General features: G+C 35.1%; 1 protein-coding gene across 5 annotated transcripts in view; it reads right to left on the bottom strand.

The window, feature by feature from the left end:
- LOC128240572 (TBC1 domain family member 5-like) overlaps nt 1–21,706 on the bottom strand; it is a 52,313-nt gene that overhangs the window by 10,748 nt on the left and 19,859 nt on the right. The window contains exons 5-17 of one of the 5 annotated variants that reach the window (XM_052957262.1): nt 20,522–20,611; nt 20,046–20,120; nt 19,505–19,572; nt 18,051–18,153; nt 15,066–15,154; nt 11,778–11,798; nt 8,062–8,112; nt 7,429–7,498; nt 4,751–4,923; nt 4,055–4,197; nt 3,064–3,170; nt 2,748–2,826; nt 2,238–2,405 (exon numbers count right to left, since the gene is read on the bottom strand). In XM_052957262.1, coding sequence (XP_052813222.1) covers nt 2,238–2,405; nt 2,748–2,826; nt 3,064–3,170; nt 4,055–4,197; nt 4,751–4,923; nt 7,429–7,498; nt 8,062–8,112; nt 11,778–11,798; nt 15,066–15,154; nt 18,051–18,153; nt 19,505–19,572; nt 20,046–20,120; nt 20,522–20,611 — 1,237 coding nt within the window. Of the gene's footprint in view, nt 1–2,237; nt 2,406–2,747; nt 2,827–3,063; nt 3,171–4,054; nt 4,198–4,750; nt 4,924–7,428; nt 7,499–8,061; nt 8,113–11,777; nt 11,799–15,065; nt 15,155–16,414; nt 16,518–18,050; nt 18,154–19,504; nt 19,573–20,045; nt 20,121–20,521; nt 20,612–21,706 lie in introns of all 5 variants that reach the window. The other 4 variants (XM_052957261.1, XM_052957264.1, XM_052957265.1 and 1 more) reach the window with 4 other exon arrangements.

Raw genomic sequence — 21,706 nt, 5'->3', positions numbered from 1 at the left:
ACGCCGGGACCCGGAGTATAAACTACTAACACCACCACCGAGTTTCACAAAGTACTGTGTAAAGCTATGTGGGAGTGCTCCTTAATTAAGCCCTGAAATCACCCTGAATCAAACAGCTGAACAGAACAAGGTGGTGCTCTCTGCTAACATATCACTGTGAAGGAGTCGGTTGATAGTGATCCGTAGGATACAGTTTAAGCAGCTGATATAGGCAAAATGTCTATATTCATTTTCCTGATGATACAAAAACACATGTAATTGGATATAAATCATTGTCAATATTCGATACAAAATATGCATGTAAAATAAAATATTGAAATTCCTGCCAGGAATGGGTAGGGTGATGTCAATACTGAGTTTGGGATTTTAGGATCGGTCATCTCAGACCAATATGCATTTCAAAATATAAACATCCCTGTAAATTACCAAAGCAACAATAATAGATTTTAACCACTTTTCCAGACAATAACAGTGTAATATGAGGTCAAACAGTATGCAGGGATGATCAAGTTCAGAATAAATCCTACCATCAAAATTCAGAACTTTCAAATAAACTGTAGCTGTTTAGTTGTAAAGGTGGTTTTTGCTGGACATTTGCAATCAGGGACGTGATTTACCTGGCAGATCCTTTAAGGGATCTCCTTACTTCAAATTTGAAGCAAACTGGATTGTCAATACTAAGAACAAATAAAGTAACCAAAAGCAACCTGTTTACTTTTTTTGAATCAATGAAAAAAAAAATCAAAAAATCTTTAGCCGTTAGATCTAGGGGAATCCGCAGAAAAAACACATCACTGGCATTTATTTATCGATAGTAAATTGTACCTTAAAATGGAATTACATTTGATCCACTTTAAACAGGGTTCTTAGCCTCACTGTAACACTGCTTGTGGCTGAATCCATTTTGCAAACCAAAGTTTTTGGATCAGGATTTTCGGTGTGTTACCATCCCTGAGCTTGGTAAAGCTGGTACTTACTCTGATGAAATATGAACTTTTACTTAACTTACATTTAAGGATCCAATATTGTATCCAACGTAAAAGAGTGTTCAACTGATGAACAATTTGTTGCCGTAGGTTAAGACCTGTTGTATATGTAAAGGTTACACTCTTTGGTCGATAAGCATCCAAGTGCAATAACACTTCCAAATGCAGATACCAATTGCTTACCAAGAGCACTACAGAATGTATTCCAGCACTCTTTTGTTGTTTATAAGTAAAAAAGGGGCATAATTTAACAGAAATTATAGCCAGAGTTTTTGGCCTTGCTATGCATGTGTCTCTGGAAACATCTGTCTTAAGTTTCATTTTAATATATTGAATGTTTTTTAGTTTATTGCCAAGGTTAAAGTTTCTGCACTATGACGCAGGTGACAACGACACCATGACTTGACTTTTTTTGAAGAATATACATGCTGAGAAACAGTATTAAGTAGAACTTTTCACAGCAGAAAATACTATACACTACTTGAATATACAAATAATCACTCCCAGACTAAAACAACTCAAATGCACAAGAGATGTACCACTCTCAAACTACAGTAACAATGGAAAGACTGGTAAAATGATAAAAACACATTATAAATGCATCTGTGTGTACTTTGTATATCAATTCACATCAAACACATCAGCTTTTGATATGCAATGTGAACATCATACAAAAAAACAACAACATAAAAATGGAAATTAATCCAAACTCAGACATAAATAAGAGTGATAGGCGAGGCAGACAACAGTTTTTGTGCTTATGTACATGTAAATATCAGATTAGTGGTTCAAAACAGAGACTTATAATTACTAGTAACGTGTAAGAAAAACCAGAACAAAATAAGAAACACCAGTACTACAGAAGATGAAATTCAAATAACATCAGTCGCTGGTCACATACAAGGCAGACAACAGTTTTTGTGCTTATGTAAATATCGGATTAATAGTGGTTCAAAACAGAGACTTATAATTACTAGTAACGTGTAAGAAAAACCAGAATAAAATAAGAAACACCAGTACTACAGAAGATGAAATTCAAATAACATCAGTTGCTGGTCACATACAAGGCAGACAACAGTTTTTGTGCTTATGTAAATATCAGATTAGTGGTTCAAAACCGAGACTGATAATTACTAGTAATGTACGTGTAAGAAAAACCAGAATAAAATAAGAAACACCAGTACTACAGAAGATCAAACTAAAAAAACATTTGTTACTGGACACATGCGAGGCAGACAACAGTTTTTGTACCTGGGGAAATATCAGTTTGTAGGTTCATGGGCTCACTTGAAGATTTGGACATTTTCTGTCGCCCAGACACCGTAAGGGTCTTTGGACGGGAAGTGGTGGTATACAGTTTACGTGTGAGGGATTGCAGCGTGTTCGTACTGCTGCTGTTGGATTTGGCCAGATTCGCAGCTTGTATTGCATAAGAAAGACAAATAAATTGCAAGTCCCTGTATTTTTAAATCATGCACATTATTCTTTGTACTTTCAATCTATTTTTAATTGAAAACTGTATTGTACGTGAAGAAGTTAGTCTGACCTTGAAAAATCTTCAAATGATGACAATAAAAGCCTTGCAATTAGCTAGTTTTTATTTCAAATACATTGCACCCTCATCTGTGAAGGTACCTTATTATAGTCTCATTACCGAACTAAGATGTTAATAAGTTCATCCCTGGTTTCTGTCAGAAAAGTGATAACTCTTTAACCTAAGATGCAATACCAGCTGTATTGCAAGCTGTTTAACTAGTGTACCTTTGTGTTCGGTGTGTGTCCGTGTTCGTTCAGCCGTCTGTGCACTTTGGTAGGTATATGTCGGGGGCCGAGGGTATTGCTGAATTCAATTAAGATAAGGTAAGATTTAGGTAATTCTCAATTTTGACTTGTAGTAACATTGAGGTAGATAATGCTCAGAACACATCTTTAAAATGAAAGAAATAATGTCTCACCTTTTTGATATACTAAATTACAAGTTACAATTTTAGTACAATTTTCATAGACAACATATCAATAGTTCTTCTCGATGAAATCCCAGAATTTACATGTATTTCAAGTTATCATCTCCACTTACATGAGGATCTCTGAGGTGCCGAGCCTTCTCTATGAAGTAGTGTATGTCTCCGACAGGTGGGTACCGCATCAGGGTGATCAGACAGGACGGGTAGTCACTTGACAACACTGCAAGATTAAGGGTCAAAGTAAGTATTAACAGTTTTCCAAGCATCTACACTCACAAAAGAGTTTTGAGGTGCCAAGCTTCCTTGATGAAGTAGTGGATGTCATAAACAGGACAGTAACACATCAGGGTGATCAGTCAGGAAGAGTAGTCACTTGACAACACTGCATTGGAAAGATTTAGAGAATTCCTTTTTTTCCTCCACAACTTATTATTACATTTCACAGGCAATATACAAAAATCTTTATTTAAAGTTGTGTATGTGCTAAGAAGAATCATTACCTCAACGAGCTATTTTCCGACATGAATAACAAACATACATTACATATCAAAACATAACAAAGAGCTGTTGGCCTGGAAATAAAAGCATATGGTTTTAAATAGGTACAATATTGGAACAAGTATTTACAAAAGCCATTCCTTAATATATTCATGTAAATTACAAAAAGTTAGATGGACAAAAGCACTGTGTACACGATAAAATCAACACACAGCACAAAAATGATGTAACTCCTTTTATTTTAATATTGAGTTTCACCAATCCTGTGGTGCGCCCTGGATTTACAAATACCGTAATATACTGTGTATTGGACGTAACATAGATAGGACGCAGGCAAAAAAATGGGTAGAAACCTTTAATACCATAGATAGGACGCTGTGAAAAAATGTCAAAATTGGACCTGCAAAATTTGGCATACACCATAATTTTTTATAATAGTTTTGATGATTTATTTTTGGATCGTGAAAATGGCAAACATGCGATATTAAATATCAAAATAATATGTGTTTCTTCGTTTGTATTATGTGAATAAATTAGACATTATGCATTATAATAGTATTAAACAGTACTTTGTGAATATTATTTGCAATAAAAAGAATATCTCACAATGATCTCGCAGGTAGAGAAGCATGGCAACAAAGATATAGTCAACCAGGTCAAAGCCGATCCCATCAGCAAATATGGCGTCCCAGAGCACCAGGATATCCTGCATGGGGAACTCTCGACCAAACAGCAGTCGGATCCAGCGACTAAAATTATAATATACATAAAGATCAAAACAAATATAATGTAATTTTAATTTACTTCACAATTAAGATCATAGAAAATTTTAATTACAATTAAGATAATAGAATGTTGAATAAGTGGCATGTGGCACTGCATTCAGTTTGTCAACTCATGAATGAATACAGCACTCTTGCTGGAAATTTGTCATATCTGAGATATTCACAAAATATTACTAACAGTGTATTGTTTCTTTGAAAAGTAATTACAAGGAATGCGTATTGGAAATAGTACCTAGGTTTTGTATATTCAACTGCTAAATAACAACTTACGAAGACAAAAGGTGAGCATGCAGCAAATATCCAATATGCTCGGCATATCATGCACAGATATCATTTTTCAAAATGATTGTCATAATTATGTTAAAAACACAACACATTGAATATGAACTGCTAAAATTGGAAAGCAGACAATTGAGCCCCTCATCTGCTTATCATCAGTATCAATATATATGTATGAAGTATAAAAACCAGTAACATTACTGGAACACTTAAGAAATTTGTCAATAAATGTACATACATGCCATAAATCTGAGGTGCGATCTCCTGACGTTCGAGATGCCCGTGCAACTCATGATCGACCTTTTTCAGCAGGTAATCTTGTATCCGGGTCAATTTCGTCACAATCACATTGGAAGGGTTCAAGTCCTGTGGACGTGCAAATGGCTGAGTGGACGAATGGTCAATGGATGGCTGCGAAATGAACACATGCTATTAGACAGATAGGCAAGAATCATGGTATGTTGGGTAAAAATAAGATCATAGAGGAATTTAGTCATAAATTGAAATTATCTTAGTGCCATAGTATCATTAATTTGCTTCATATATGTGTGGATTAAAGTTTAGCCCGCGTTCATGATTAAAAATAAACACCAAGTTAAATAAATACAAAAAAATGATGTTTTTTCCATTTATTACATTTATACAGATTAATCTATCAATTGATGTGTTACGTCCATCTGAAGTTTAAGTAAAAACAAGAGCTGTCACAGTATGTGACGAATGCCCCTGAATGTGACATTGACCTACGAACAAGGTCAGTACATGAAAAGTTGATCTTGCCTTTACGTGTCAAATACATATGGCAAGTTATTTTAAATTGCCTCTGAACATAAAAAAATACCACCCATACTTGACAACCTACACTGTTATGTCCTTATATTCAGAATTCCCTTGTGAATAAACACTTAGTGTATCTTTCACCTTAGAGGTAGGGACATGGGTCTTGCACACGACACGTTGTCTTCGTATGTGGAACACATGTAGCAAGTGATTTTAAAATCTGTCCATACAAGGGAAAGTAACAGCCCTGACACGACAACCTATACTCTATGTCCTTATATGCAGCACTCCATTGTGAATAAACACTAAGTGTGACCTTGACCTTTGAGGTAGGGACACGGGTCTTGCACGCGACACGTCGTCTTGGTATGTAGAACACATGTGTCAAGTTTTTTTTTAATCTGTCCATACACGGGAAAGTTACAGCCCGGACACGACAACCTATACTCTATGTCCTTATATGCAGCACTCCATTGTGAATAAAATCTATGTGTGACCTTGACCTTTGAGGCAGGGACACGGGTCTTGCACACGACACGTCGTCTTGGTATGTGGAACACATGTGGCAAGTTATTTTAAAATCTGTCCATACAAGAGAAAGTTACAGCCCGGACACGACAACCTATACTCTTATGTCTTTATATGCAGCACTCCATTGTGAATAAACACTAAATGTGACCTTGACCTTTGAGGTAGGGACACAGGTCTTGCAGGCGACACGTTGTCTTGGTATGTGGAACACATGTGGCAAGTTATTTTAAAATCTGTCCATACAAGGGAAAGTTACAGCCCGGACACGACAACCTATACACTATGTCGTTATATGCAGCACTCCATTGTAAATAAACTCTAAGTGTGACCTTGACCTTTGAGGTAGGGACACGGGTTTTGCACGCTACATGTCGTCTTGGTATGTGGAACACATCTGGCAAGTTATTTTAAAATCTGTCCATACAAGGGAAAGTTACAGCCCGGACACGACAACCTATACTCTATGTCCTTATATGCAGCACTCCATTGTAAATAAACACTAAGTGTGACCTTGACCTTTGAGGTAGGGACACGGGTCTTGCACGCGACACATCGTCTTGGTATGTGGAACACATTTGGCAAGTTATTTTAAAATATGTCCATACAAGAGAAAGTTACAGCCCGGACACGACAACCTATACTCTATGTCCTTATATGCAGCACTCCATTGTGAATAAACACTAAGTGTGACCTTGACCTTTGAGGTAGGGACACGGGTTTTGCACACGACACGTCGTCTTGGTATGTGGAACACATTTGGCAAGTTATTTTAAAATCTGTCCATACAAGGGAAAGTTACAGCCCGGACATGACAACCTATACTCTATGTCCTTATATGCAGCACTCCATTGTGAATAAACACTAAATGTGACCTTGACCTTTGAGGTAGGGACACAGGTCTTGCAGGCGACACGTCGTCTTGGTATGTGGAACACATGTGGCAAGTTATTTTAAAATCTGTCCATACAAGGGAAAGTTACAGAGCCGGACGGACGGACGGACGGACAGACGGACGGACGGTGCGATTTTAATATGCCCACCTTCGGGGGCATAAAAACACCTTTTCCCTTTTCTTCCATTTATTTCTCTATTTAAGCAAATTGAGCTAAAAAGAATTGAGCTAAAAATGGACTCCAAACAAAAATATCACAAGTATAATACTGTAGATTGGACACAGGCATTTTTTTTAATTTTGGGGTAAAAAAGTGTGTCCTATACACAGTATAATACTGTAGATTGGACACAGTGTCCTATACACAGTATAATACTGTAGATTGGACACAGTGTCCTATACACAGTATAATACTGTAGATTGGACACAGTGTCCTATACACAGTATAATACTGTAGATTGGACACAGTGTCCTATACACAGTATAATACTGTAGATTGGACACAGTGTCCTATACACAGTGTAATACGGTACAACTAAAATGCCTTATTGAAACAGCCCCCCAGGTGCTGTGATTGAACAATTGAGGTCCATAGATGACAATAAAATAAACATTTTTACTCTGAAAGGGCAGATTGATCATGTTCGTAGGGTGCACGTCTTTGCAGAGCATAAACGTTTTCAAAAACATTCTCGCTGTCAAGAGTAACATACCCTTGTAGGATAGACTTCCTTGGAGACATACCATGGCTCCACTGTCTCCATTACCTGGGAGAACATTGCACTGAAAATACGAGAGATCTTCATCACCATATATGGGTGTAGGCTTAGAGTGGAGATTCAATCTTAAACATTCTCTGGGTTGTTGTTGTTTTTTTTCTATTGAAGTCAATGAAAGCCACAAGGTTAAAAGTGAAAGGAAAGCGAGAATTTAAGAAATAATTTTAATATTTCGCTATCACATCTTGCATGGTAATAAACAGCCGAATGTGACTTTCTAAAATGTATAGTAAAAGACAAAAAGTGAAAAATTGTTCATGATCATGAATGTTCCTTGATAAATAAATTAATACATCTTTGTCCATCAAAATGAAATCCTTTGCCGAGTTTAAATAGCAGAACATATTACAAATTCCTTCCAGGCAATCACCAATTACTCCAATTGTTTACCTGACCAAAAGCTTTCTTTTACTATGTTTTTGTGTCTCTTGTAAGCTTGATATTTTTTTACCACACCAAAAAATTTACCAGATTTGGCTAAGTATCGCAAAATCGCTCTATTAAATATAAATCAGAACAGGATTTTTACAGTACCATTAGAGAGAGAAGGAATGGAAATCGCCTTACTAAGCATCATGTTCAAGGTACTTTGGGTCCAGCATATACTTAATTCTCTCACTGAAAAATAACAATACCATGACATGAATTTTACAAAACATTAAAATTACGACACTTCAACCATAACATGCAGAAATAGGCCTTGTAGTTTTCAAGATGTTAGTTCTTGGCATCATATCAAAAATGATTAACATTAAAAGGAAATGTAATCAAAAATACCCATTAACTTAAAAAAAAAAATCACAAGAGAGTCATTGTCGGAAACCACGATTTATTATCCAAATTACAAAACAGAATACACAGTGGGAAAATAGGCTACAGAAACTTTTTAAGCATGAATATTTATATTCAACCATAAATTCTCAGCTTTTTCAGTATTGCCCGAGAGGTGTCTAAGGCATAAAATCAGAAGTTCGGTTTTCATCTCATTAATTATTCATTAGTATGAGGTATTCAATGGATTAAATCATAAAAAATAGACCAATCAAATGTCCAGATTTCATCTCATTAATTATTTAATAGTACAAGGTTTCAGTATTCAATTTGACCAGGGTATTAAATGGAGTTATACATTATGAAAAGACTGGGTACCGAACATGCAGGATACTATGACGTTTTTCTTACTTCAAGAGCTATTTCTGCAAGTCAGGGTTAACTTATACCATTTTAAATGTATAACTTTCTTCAATGATTTAATGTTTTATTTCAACAAAACTAACACAATGCAGTAAATAAAAGATTGAGCATTAAATTATAAGAATAGACAACCAGCAAATTAGGCATAACAAAATTAATGTTGGGATTCTGGTTACCAGATAAACCCCCATTTCAAGTCCCGACCCTATTTATATTTTAAAAAAATCTGTAAAAGCTGAATGAAAACTGTTTGGACAAAAACAAAATGTTATGAATATACAAAAAAAAAATTGCATAAATAGATATTTTCCCTAGCTATGTGTTTTCGTTCGCATGTAACCAGAACCACAACATTATTTTGTCTGGCCTTATTTAGTACAGGCAGGCCTGATAGGCAGGCAAAATATCATAAATATGGATTTGCCACTGTAACCGGCAAAGGCCCCCAAAGTGGCTGTTAGTTAACATCATAATAGAATACATGTTTGTTATAGCAATAAGTTTTACACAGATATTGAATAACAGTGTGTGTTAGGGTAGACAAAGTAGTGTAATAAAGAATCATTGTGTATTCAAAGCAGTTAAAGTTAAAACAGAACCATTTAAATAGGAGAAAAAATTGTCATCTAGAAAAACTAGAAGCAAAATGGCAAGCCCATCGAAAGAGCCTTCTACACAGACATAATGCTCTTCCCTGCTATTGCAACACAGTATAACATAAAGTTAAACAATATGTGGAACCTGCGACACAATGCCTCATCATATTGAAAACCAATGAAAAGTTTTTTTGAATATCAGCCACATTCAGTCCAGACCAATCCTCAACAGAACTCATTTTGACATTTAATCATTTAAAGTATGACCTTGACTTTTAAGGTACAGACCTGGGTTTTTTATGCGAAACACCACTTAATGGTCATTAACATCCATGTCAAGTTCCTTGGAAATCTTGAAATGCTTGATTAAGAAGGGCCTAGAAAAGGTACAGTTCTATTAAGAGTACTCCTTTCAACTTTTGACCTCTAAGTGTGACTTTGACCTTTGAGGTACAGACCTGGGTCGTGTGCGCTAATTGTCATCACATCATGGTGAAGGATCATTTTAAACTTTGAGCTTTTATCATGATGTTGACCTTTGAGGTATAGACCTAGATCTTGAGTGTGACATGTCACCTCATCATTGTGAGAATTCATGGCAAGTCTTTTGAAAATCCTATAATGCATGGTCAAGATACAGCCAAGACAAGGTTCAGTCTGGACAGACGGACTAAACTAACATTTTGTAACTTTCTTGAAAAAGCAATGATGGTGAAGTAATTCCTAATTAAAAGATTCACCATCTAATAACACAGATTATGTAAAAAGAATATTAACTATAATACTTTTCGTCCCTTGCTTGTCTGAGTCTAGACTCACACTGAAGGGCAGTTTGTCAACCCAGGGATTGCCAAATGCTAGTCGCTGAATGAGAACCTTGCATTACAATAACTAGATGCCATTTGCTGGGAGCACAGACATATATTGTACAATACTCATTCAGCTAAGGACAATTGGCCTGGCTTACCAATGAGTGTACAGTATAATATCATAAGATTTTGAATATCTAAAATTAATTTGAATGTTTTTCTCACAAAAATCAATTTCACTTTGCCTAGACTAACCAATAAGCTTTGACTTTTGAAAAAGATATTATAACTATTGAGAACTATCTATTTCGAAAAAGCGATCAAACATCATACATGCATTGATAAAATGGCCGTAAAATGAATCATTTGTATGGGACAACATACAACTGTGTAGGAAACATCATAAAGGCTGTGTACAGAAATATAGCAAGTGGCCCATATTGGCCCTGTATCACTCACCTGAAACTCAACTCAAAACTTTCAAGGGATGAACATAATCAAATATGACCTTGACTTTAATGGAGCACTTTTACCAATTGAATATCATTGAGATTGTGAATAAAATATTGCTTCTGTAGAGTAGATTGGTTGTATCTAATATTTGACCTAGTGACCTATTTTTGACCAGACATGACCCATAACAGAATTTGACCTTGACTTCATTGAGACTCACAGCTCATCATTGAGACTCACAGCTCAGCAAGTTTCATAAATATTGAATAGAAGTGCATCTGCATGCACAAGTAATATGTTGAGGGACACATAAGTTTCAGTACCTATACTGCCATCTATGGACATACAGACATTGATCGATCACAGTAGCTCACCATGAGCACTTTGTGTTCAGGTGAGCGAAAAAGCTCAAAAATACAAAACAAATTTCAGATATTCAGTTGACAGTGCAGGACTATGCCAGAGAAATAAGCCACTGATTTGAGTGTGGATATATTTAAAGAACATCAATTTTACCGCATATATTTGTATCTCAAAAGAAAGAAAATGTGGTTTTCTACAATTAAATAGTAAACCAATCACATTAGCAAAATGGAATTAATAAAAGCAATAAAACACATGAAAGCTTCAAAGTCATGACATTACAAGAGCTAGGTACATAGAATATCTTCCAAATAATTAAAAGACCTGGGGCCGGTTAAGGTAACGTAGCGTTATATTTAACAGAGGTTTTGAGCAACCGGCCCCTAGAAACCGTTGCTATAATATTTCTCAAAACAATTTTGTACATTGGCACTGCGGTTCTTACTGTTGAAAAATCTAAATGTTAAGCTAGTGTAGTCATACCCTATTCCTGGACGTTGGCACCCTATTACATATTAATATGTATACAGCTATTTTATCAACATGCCTACGACAAAACAGCTGAAGATCTAGATGAATATTTGGTGAGTATTGGAAATCATATTAAAAATTTCATTGTTAAAATGTTAATTAAAAAAAAACAATGTAACCTTAAAAATGTCTAATAATAACCAATTTCAAACTATTTACAAAAACTGATCCCATGATAGGCTTATTGATAAGATGGCTTCTACATCCTTCAATAAATAGATATCTGCAAGCTTTAATACTGTAAGCTATCGCAAAAAAGAATAATGTGATAGTGTTCTAAAGCAGATCTGTTAGTGTAAAAACCTCCACCCAAATGTACATTATCAACTTATCTCACCGCGAGTCTGGATCTACCTCCCTATAAAATCAGAAATCAGTCTAGAAGTCTCCAACACCAGACATCAAGTCTATATTTGTGTTTTTTATGTAAATTTCCAACACATACAGGTAACCACAAGAAGTTCATGTTATGTGCTGAAGCCAATTGTTTTAAAGTGGTAAATTATTTTGATTGGTCGAAAATTAGGAAAAAAAAATTCATTGGCCAATTTTTATCCAATTATAACTATCAACCAATCAAATCATTTAAATGTGCGAATAGCAAACGATAACCTTTGGACAGCTTGATGGTTTTAAACAATTTCCATGACGCTGAATTGCCCTGATATAAATATTCATAGCAGATAAACCAATGGATAGATTCACTGGTCAACTGACATATTGACAAACAAATGTGCATGGAATATACTCCTTTTTTAAACAAGGTAGGTAATTGGTTGAGTGAGGTCTTAATCTGATTTAGTGTCATGTCAATTGGCTACGGCACAATCAATTTTTTCTAAACACAATGACAGTAATTGTTATATTGTATTCAGAAAGATGCTTGAATTTTCTACCACACCAAAGTAAAACAGTTATGCAGGTAACATTTTTTAAAAACATGACATTACACAAGAGCCATAAATGGCAGTAGTAGTAAAAGATGGTGAATAATTTTTTTGTTGGATTTAATATATATTAAAAAGAAAATCAGCATATCTGACTTATACTGCCACTATTTCAAGAGATATGTGTGTGGGTTCCAATTTCTCGTCTGTTTTTCTCCATTATTGATAAAGGGGCATAACTCCAGAAGGTATTTTAGTATAATATATGGGCTACCCATATCCCAACTGTTAAGGTAAACTTGTCCACAAAGTTTCATGTAAATATGACTCAATTTTTGTTTCTTATTGCCCAGAGTTTTATCTGCTCTTCACTACTGCCAAACAGTTAAGTCAGTTATGACAATACCCCAACTTTAATTTTCAGCTAATGTGATACAAAGCTAACTCTTATTCATCTTTTTTTTCAGTGAACAAGGGGCTTTAATCAATATTAACAAGAGATGTTTGTCAAAACTTATGCCCCCTGAGTGCCATGTTGTCAGGATTATATGGACAATTGAATGAAATATGCATGGACCAAAATGACAGTTGTCACTGACATTGGATGCCGTTGAGGCAGTTTTAAGATTATGACCATTCAAAGTGTGAGGAAAGAGTGTGTTGTGACCATGACCTTTGAAGATGCATCAGCTGGTCACAAAAAATCTAAATGTCAAGTTTGAGGGCCATGGATGCAGGCATTGACAAGTTATCACACAGACAAGATTTTTTCGTTCAAGGTCACTTTGACCTTGACCTGATGACCCCTAAAATCATAAGGGTTCATGTACAGATCAAACGCAACATCAAGTCAAGTTTGAGAGCCATGGGTGCAGGCATTTTCGAGTTATCACTCGAAACATTTTCGCATTCAAGGTCACTGTAAACTACTGTAAACTTGACCTTTGACTCAATGACTCCTAAAATCAATAAGGGTCATCTTCTGGTTAGGCCCAACTTCCATTTCAAGTTTGATGATCATAGGTTCAGGCATTGTTGAGATATCACTGGGAGAAGATTTGTTAATTTTTTGCGTTAAGTGTTACTGTGACCTTGACCTTGGCCCGATGACCCCCAAAGTCAAGAGGGGTCACATACTGTCAAGTTTGATGACCATAGGTCCAGGAATTGTAGAGTTTACATTAAAGGTCACTGTGACCTTGACCTTTGACCCCTAAAATCAATAGGGGTCATCTACTGGCCAGGCTCAACTTCCAAGATAAGTTTGAGGGCCATGGGTGCATTGTTGAGTTATCATTCGGACAACCTTTTATCATTCAAGGTCACTGTGACCTTGACCTTTGGCCCAATGACCCCCAAAAACAATAGAGGTTGTCTACTGGTCAGGCCCATCCTCCATGTCAAGTATGAGGGCCATGGGTGCAGGCATTGTCGAGATATCACACGGACAACCTTTTACCATTCAAGATCACTGTGAACTTGACCTTTGGCCCAATGACCCCCAAAAACAATAGGGGTTGTCTACTGGTCAGGCCCAACCTCCATGTCAAGTATGAGGGCCATGGGTGCAGGCATTGTCGAGATATCACACGGACAACCTTTTACCATTCAAGATCACTGTGACCTTGACTTTTGGCCCAATGACCCCCAAAAACAAAAGGGGTCATCTACTGGTCAGGCCCAACCTCCATGTCAGGTATGAGGGCCATGGGAGCAGGCATTGTCGAGTTATCACACAGACAACCTTTTACAATTCAAGATCAGTGTGACCTTGACCTTTTGGCCCCATGACCCCAAAAAATAATAGGGGTCATCTACTGGTCAGGCCCAACCTCCATGTCAAGTATGAGGGCCATGGGTGCAGGCATTGTCGAGTTATCACAATAACAACCTTTTACCATTCAAGATCACTGTGACCTTGACCTTTGGCCCCATGACCCCAAAAAAACAATAGGGGTCATCTACTGGTCAGGCCCAACCTCCATGTCAAGTATGAGGGCCATGGGTGCAGGCATTGTCAAGTTATCACTCGGACAACCTTTTACCATTCAAGGTCACTGTGACCTTGACCTTTGGCCCAATGACCCCCAAAAACAATAGGGGTCATCAACTGGTCAGGCCCAACTTCCATATCCAGTGCGATGACCATAGGTCTAGGCATTGTTGAGTTATCACTCGGACAAGCTTTAAAATGATTTTACCATTAAAGGTCACTGTGACCTTGACCTCTGACCCGATGAGCCCTAAAATCAATAGGGGTCATCTACTGGTCAGGCCCAACCTCCATGTCAAGTTTGATGACCATACGTCCAGGAATTGTTGAGTTATCACTGGGACAAGCTTTGGTCTACCGACGGACAGACCGACCCACTGACAAACCTATCGACCGACCTACCGACCGACATGTGCAAAGCAATATACCCCTCTTCTTCATAGGGGGGCATAATTAACGACAGAGGTATGGGCTTTCATAAACAAGTACCAATTGTCTTTGGAATCATGTGTACCAAGTTTCATTGCAATATCGAACATTTTTTTTGTTATGGCCAAAGTTAAAAAAAATCCTTCTGTTGCTTAAAACACCAAGGCTATAAAAATACCCAGATTTTTTTCTTCTAAAAACAAACAAGCTCAAAAGCTGACAAATGAAAATCTTTACAACTTAAAACAAAAGTAATAGAAAGAACTGCCTTGGTAAACAAGAAACATGAAAACCAGCAACGTTGAAGGCAACTTACTCAAGTGATTCCATCTCTGAGGCATGAAGAAAGGCCTGGTGGTCGCAGTGTAGCACAAAAATCATGGGAGCTAGCAGCTCATGCATTCCCTGTAACATAGGGCACAGGTTTATACAATACGACAATAGGGTGAAGGTTTGGGAAATATTATAGTAGGGCATGGTATTTTACAATATGATTGAGAAGGGCAGAATACTCATATTTCTTCACTGTAAATATGAACAGGAATTTGTGTTTAATTGCATAAACATTTTAGAATTATCATTAAAGAGAATTATTATTTTCAATGCATATATTTGTATATATGCTTGGAACTAGGAGTAAACTAAGTGTTCATTTTAACTAAGTGACATATTCATGCTATTAATCCCGCTCAGACAATATGATTGGTTTGTGTATGAGGAAATATGTGATCTACAAAACAAATTAAGTACAAAAACTACACGACATTCAATTTTAAGAGTTATAATATATTACTACAATGGATTGTCATGCATATAAAAGAAAAGAGTGTCACGAAGCGTACATCAAGATTTGTCTTCATTTTTCCTGAGTGGAACATTAAAGGAGCCTAACTTGTTAACCAAGTTTAATTTGAATATCTTGAATTATTTTCCTTATGGGCAAGGTAGATAAATCTTTGGTCAACGTTTCTGAAGACAACAATGACACTTAAAGGCTATAACATACCTTATTCTTTTTTATCAAAACAGATGGGCTAAAAATATGTTACACTTTGAGCATGTTTGTATAGATCTAACCAATTTATTCACACTATGGCCATAAAGACATGTACATGTAGTTAGAAATGCTTGCTTCAAAATGGACTTAAGACGTCTACATGTACTACGTGTACTTATCTAATAATATCATGGTCTAGATCAAGCAAGACAGAAATAAGTAAGTCCATAAATTTAATACTTCTGAAAAATATAGTCAGCATTAGCTGGGCATGCTAGTACATGTAAAAGCATAAGCCAACATGCCTATCATCTAGTATTTCCATTTCAACCAGAATTTGTTTCAGGAACACAATTAGTGCTGCGAAGCAAATGCCAATACTCATCTGTTGTTCTTTTTTAAGTCTAATATGACAATTACTACTGCAAGAGTTTCTTTACATTTGCATATAGTCTTTTGCAACATGTGTACTAAGTTTCATATAAGTAAAAGTTTTGTACCACGCTTGCCAACACTGGAAACAATGTCAACCCTATGACAATACCCCTTCATCTTTTTCTTTTAAATACAGACCAGATAATAATAATAGTATACTTGTTTATTTCTTCACATTTGCCCCTAAGTTATTTTTTTACACTGATCTACAAAAAGAATTTATATGGACAGACCTGTTTGTATGAGATATTCGGATGTTCACGAGAGTAGCAGAATAAGATGTCAATCATTAACGCCCTGACGCTCTCACTTCGATAGAACTCTATCTCCGGAAAACTACAACATCGAAAACAACAAAAAGGTGTTCACACAGCTAAGCATTATAACAATGTTGGGGTGTTGCCCGGTATACTAGTAACACACAATAATGGACACTGGATATTGCTGTAATACAAGTGTGGGTTATCAACCCTTTTGTGAATGGGGCCAGTGCCCTTAGAATTGTTAAAATAGCAACAATATACCTAACTTTTCAATAATATATTTTAAAATACAAACTAAATTTTAAGCCAATGAAATTGCAGATAGGCAAGGTTCTAGAAAATATTAATGTTATGAAATTTCAACTTTCACAGGTGTTCATAACTCTGCCTACAGCCACTAATACGAATGACACTCCCTGGGTCAGTTTTTGCATTGTTAATATGCCAGCCAAGGAGGTTATAAGTCAGTTAGATGACCTGAAGTAATATCTTAATGATAAAGAAGGGCTTGTACCCTACGCTCAATCCACCCATTCTTAATTATTGAGTTACTTCATGTCATCATACTATTATTTAAAGGAGCAAACAAAGAAAAGCCTCCTTTAAGATATGGATTTGAAGATTCTCATTAGAATAAGACTCCATTTACACATATCTGCACAAGTTTTACTTGATAAGTGTTGAAAAATTAGTTTAGGATCGTAAATTATGAGTCTGATGTTGAGAAAAAGAATACTTTTAGGATTGTGAATGGACCAAATTTCAGAAGAATATTTGATCTAAAAATAGACTTTGCATATCCTAACCGTATAAAACAAACAATCAAAATCTAAGATGAATACACAAAAAAAAATCGGAAAAACATATACATGTTTAAGCAACAACATCTTATTTTCTCAGTCTGCCAAAGAATATCTTAAAAAACATGTTAAAGACAGAGTGACAGTATTTGCTGCCTGCTTGCTACATATCCATACATTTGCATAGCGAACAATGTGAACCATGCATGATTTTTGCTAGGATCTTTATTTTTGAGAAATTGCCCAGGTAAAGTTTTTGAAAGACACCAACAATGCTAATGCTGATAGTGATTCCTCTACTGTTTAGTAAAATTGACATGCTAAAAGTATTACATGTAAGTACTGGTACAACAACAAATAAAAAACATCTTCTTTACAATGCACTCAACAGCAAGCACAATTCAAACAATACATTGTGAATCTACAAATTTAAAAACCAAAAAATATACAACAGCAACGATTCAGAAAAGCTCCATGAACTGTAAAAATATCTTCTAAGCGTTTTTATGACTTTTTTCCAAATATTTAAGTTGTAATTCTGAAAATGAGAATCTGCATCAATAAATAAAAAATGATGAACCTTTTCCAAACTTCACAACAGTTAAAAACTGTTTAACAGAATATCCATCTGTTGCGATTTCTGTGTTTATTCAGAAATCAAAGAAAAATCTCATTGTGAACAAAATTGGAAAAAATCACACCACCAAAAATCTGTGAGCTGCCAATAGTCTCTTTTAAGTATGTTTACGACTCTTTAACAAAGCAAAGAGCTTTTCTGGTCAACCACATATTCACACTGGGGGCACCTGTCTATAGGAGACGTCAGGGTTAAGTTTGGCATAGATGAACAAAATGTCGACCATCAGGTTACGGAGCTGGTTCGACTGGAAAAATTCTATCCTCGGGTACCTAGATAATACAGGGGCGGTATTCATAAATTATCTTAAGTCATTTCCTAACTTAAGTCGTTTTCTTAAGTTAAGTACCCCACTTATCATATGATAAAATAACTTCAAAGTATCTTAAATACTTCTTCATTTATTTCATTAAAAAACATAAAAGTCACTTTTATGTTAAAAACACTTATACCTTTCTTTTAATTTGACTACATTTTTTTTCAGAATTTGACTTTAGTTAAGAAATGACTTAAGATGTTTTATGAATACTGCCCCAAGATGACAGGGTAGATTATGAAAAAAGAACTTAAGTTGCAAATATTGATAAGATTAAGAGGTAAAAACATATACATGTTTTTGACATGATGACAAACAACCCTGTTAAAAATATTAAGAACTGATGAATGCAAAGATAACTAGTCACATGACAACTTGGGAAGAATGAATACACTTGGCCCCAATTTCTGGAACAATCTTATGTCTTTTATAACAGGATCAAGCTAAACACACTATTTTTGTTTTGTATAAATTGTGTAATGTTCTCTTTTGGCTTTAAAAGAGTATTGAGATTTTTAAAGGAACTAATTTTAAGTATAATCACGATAAACTACTTTTGCAAAAATCAAGTTTAAGTAATAAATAATAAACGGATTATAATAGATATTTCAATAAATTGGGGCATGAACTTGTAATCAACATATTCTTTTATCAAACAAAGAAGGTAAATATTGACAGGACTTGTAATCAGTTTCAGCCCTGTATCAATTACTATGGCTCAACTGCCAAGGGATCTAATCCTAGAATAAATAGTTGTCTTTGTAAAATGACATCTTTTAAGCAGTACAGGCCATGAGGCTCAGTCCAAATAAATGAAGTCCCATACGGTTTGGAAACATGTAGCAACTACTGCTGCATTATTTTAATGCATGTCACCATGACAACCAGTAATATAGATAGTAAATTTAATCTGGAAATATGACATCAGTTTCCTGCTACTAAAAATAGAATGGCATGTCGCTGTGACAAGCAGTAATATAGATAGTAGATTTAACATAATCTGGAAATATGACATCAGTTTTCTGTTACTAAAAATAGAATGATGCTGTTGATGATGGGACATGTTTTTAACGTACAAGGTAAATTAATTTTATTAAGTTAGTTCATATTTCTTTTTATTAATAATGTACTTGATATGATTAAAAAAAACATATATTTCAACATTTCCTATAAGAACCATTTCATGTTACGAAGGTCCTTTTAGTTTAGTTTTCCACTTAAAGTTTAAACAAGGTGAAAAGTTCATTCATAGCAGATAATCCTACATGTTAAACAAGGCAACATGATTTCCCCCAAGAGCTACTTACGTTCTAATCACGTCCTGTTTAATGGTGAGTCTCAACTCGTTATCGAGGAAAAATCGGTTCCAAGGACTCTGTAATGAGAAAATCATGACAATTTTTTTACTGAGATTTAATTGCATTGGCTGTATTCATACAAAGCATCTTAGTGAAAATTTCCATCATAGTCAACAGATTCCCATCTTTGTGAAAATTTCTATATTTCTATCTAAGGCCACAACAAATTGATCATTTGTTTGTCAGATTTGCTGCACCTAAAATTCAAAAAAATAAAAAAAATAAAAAAATGAAGAGTTATTGGAATTACTTTTCTGGTTATCACAATAAATCATAATTTATTTACCAAAATCACATTTAAGTATGTGTTTTGTCTAGCTGAAATAAGCTACTTAAGCCTGTTAAGCTTTAAAAGTTTCGAGAAATTGGGGCCAGATTTATACCATCATTCAGCCCAAGCATTCAAAAGAAAGTAGTAAAATCTAAATAAAAATATATTAATAATGCCCATCTAATCTCTATACATGTACAAGTGACAGTGTAGAATTACCTCATCCTCCTGTGAGAGGGGGTTGTTGAAGGTGAGGTCAACGCCATCCACTGCCTTACGAGGGTTCACTATTAACTGTAACATCAACATATAAAAAAACATATATATATATGTGTTGACAATAGAGAAGCTCATGCCTTCATATTCAATGTTTTTACACACTTATGTCAAACATGTGAACGGTCTGCCCAGCCCACTTACACACCCATTTTTTATTATAGTCTAGACATCTGCAGACAATTGCATAAAACTGAGTATTTCTTTGGTTTGGTCAAATCTAGCCAAAGTGTATTTTGATTGGTCAATATTTATTTAATTATTTATATTAACCAATCAAATCAATTAAATTAGCAAATTAACCAAAAGATAACATGTGGACAACTTATGAATGGTTTATACAAATCGCTGCTTAAAGTCACTAAGATTTATAAACAAAATCTTTAAAAGACAGATTTTTTTACTCTAAAAACACTGACCTTGTCTTTGATTTCAACATATTTCTGCCTCATCTTCTTGGTGCGACAGATCCACTGTTTCGGGTCTTCGGGTAAAACCTCTAGGAACAGCTAGAAGTAGAGTATATCTCATGTCTTAAGGCATGCTACATTTTAGGCCAGAGAAAATTTATTTGTAGATTGTTACCTGGATTTAAAACAAGAGAGTTGGGGAGAAAATGCCATAGCTAGTCTGTTGGTTGTTGTTTTTTTCAGTCAAAAACGAGGCATAACTCAACAATTATTCAAGCCAGAGTTATGTGTCCTGCTGAACAAGTAGGTCATTAAGGCCAAGATAAATTAATTGCTATATTTTTGATCCATTTTCTTTCAAATGGGGGTTTGATGTCACAGGTGACATTTTTTTTTTTTAAATCTTAGATTACTGTTTCACCATTGAATACGTGTTAATGGTAATTCTTACTGCATATGGGACCATATATAATGTGTTTCTAGATGAACCACGAACACCATTGTACCAATTCTACTTTTTTACATGTGAATGCTTATATTAACACTGGCTGGTACAAATAAATGCCATTCCCAGAGAGTTCCAGACTGATACCCAAACACAGACTGCTCAATGTGGCTCATATTTCATTTGTAATGGTTTCTCAAATGTCAGACTAGCAATGCTCATAAAAATTACTCATAAAAATTACTCAAATAATAAAAAAAAGACCTGATTATCAAGCCTGCAATAATCAGTGGCTTTGTACATTTTAAGATGTCCTGCTGTGTAAAATTCGAATTATGAGCAAAATAATTTAAAAATAGGACTAGCCAGCTTATGATTATTTCAACAGAACAGAACAGAACAGAACAGAAAGATGATTTATTTGGATTTAAACATATTGTTTCTCATCCATACAAATAATTATAACACAAAATGATGGTAAATAAATACAAATAATTTCAACTAATGTTGTCCTTTAAAATTCATTTACAATATAAGCTGATGCAAGAAAACACACACACCCACACTTCTTTAACTCATTTAACTTTAATCAAAACAAAAAAGGCATATGATATTTGTGTACAGATATAAGTGAAATTTTGGGGCTTTTTAGCTATGGAATATGTGGCCATGCAGCTATTAATTAAAAAATCAAAAACATTCATAAAGCCTAATATTTTTTGACAAATTAGATCAACATAATAATGCAT

This window comes from Mya arenaria, chromosome 7, assembly GCF_026914265.1.
Source record: "Mya arenaria isolate MELC-2E11 chromosome 7, ASM2691426v1".
NCBI lineage: Eukaryota > Metazoa > Mollusca > Bivalvia > Myida > Myidae > Mya > Mya arenaria.
This window is presented reverse-complemented; position numbering and strand designations above follow the sequence as displayed.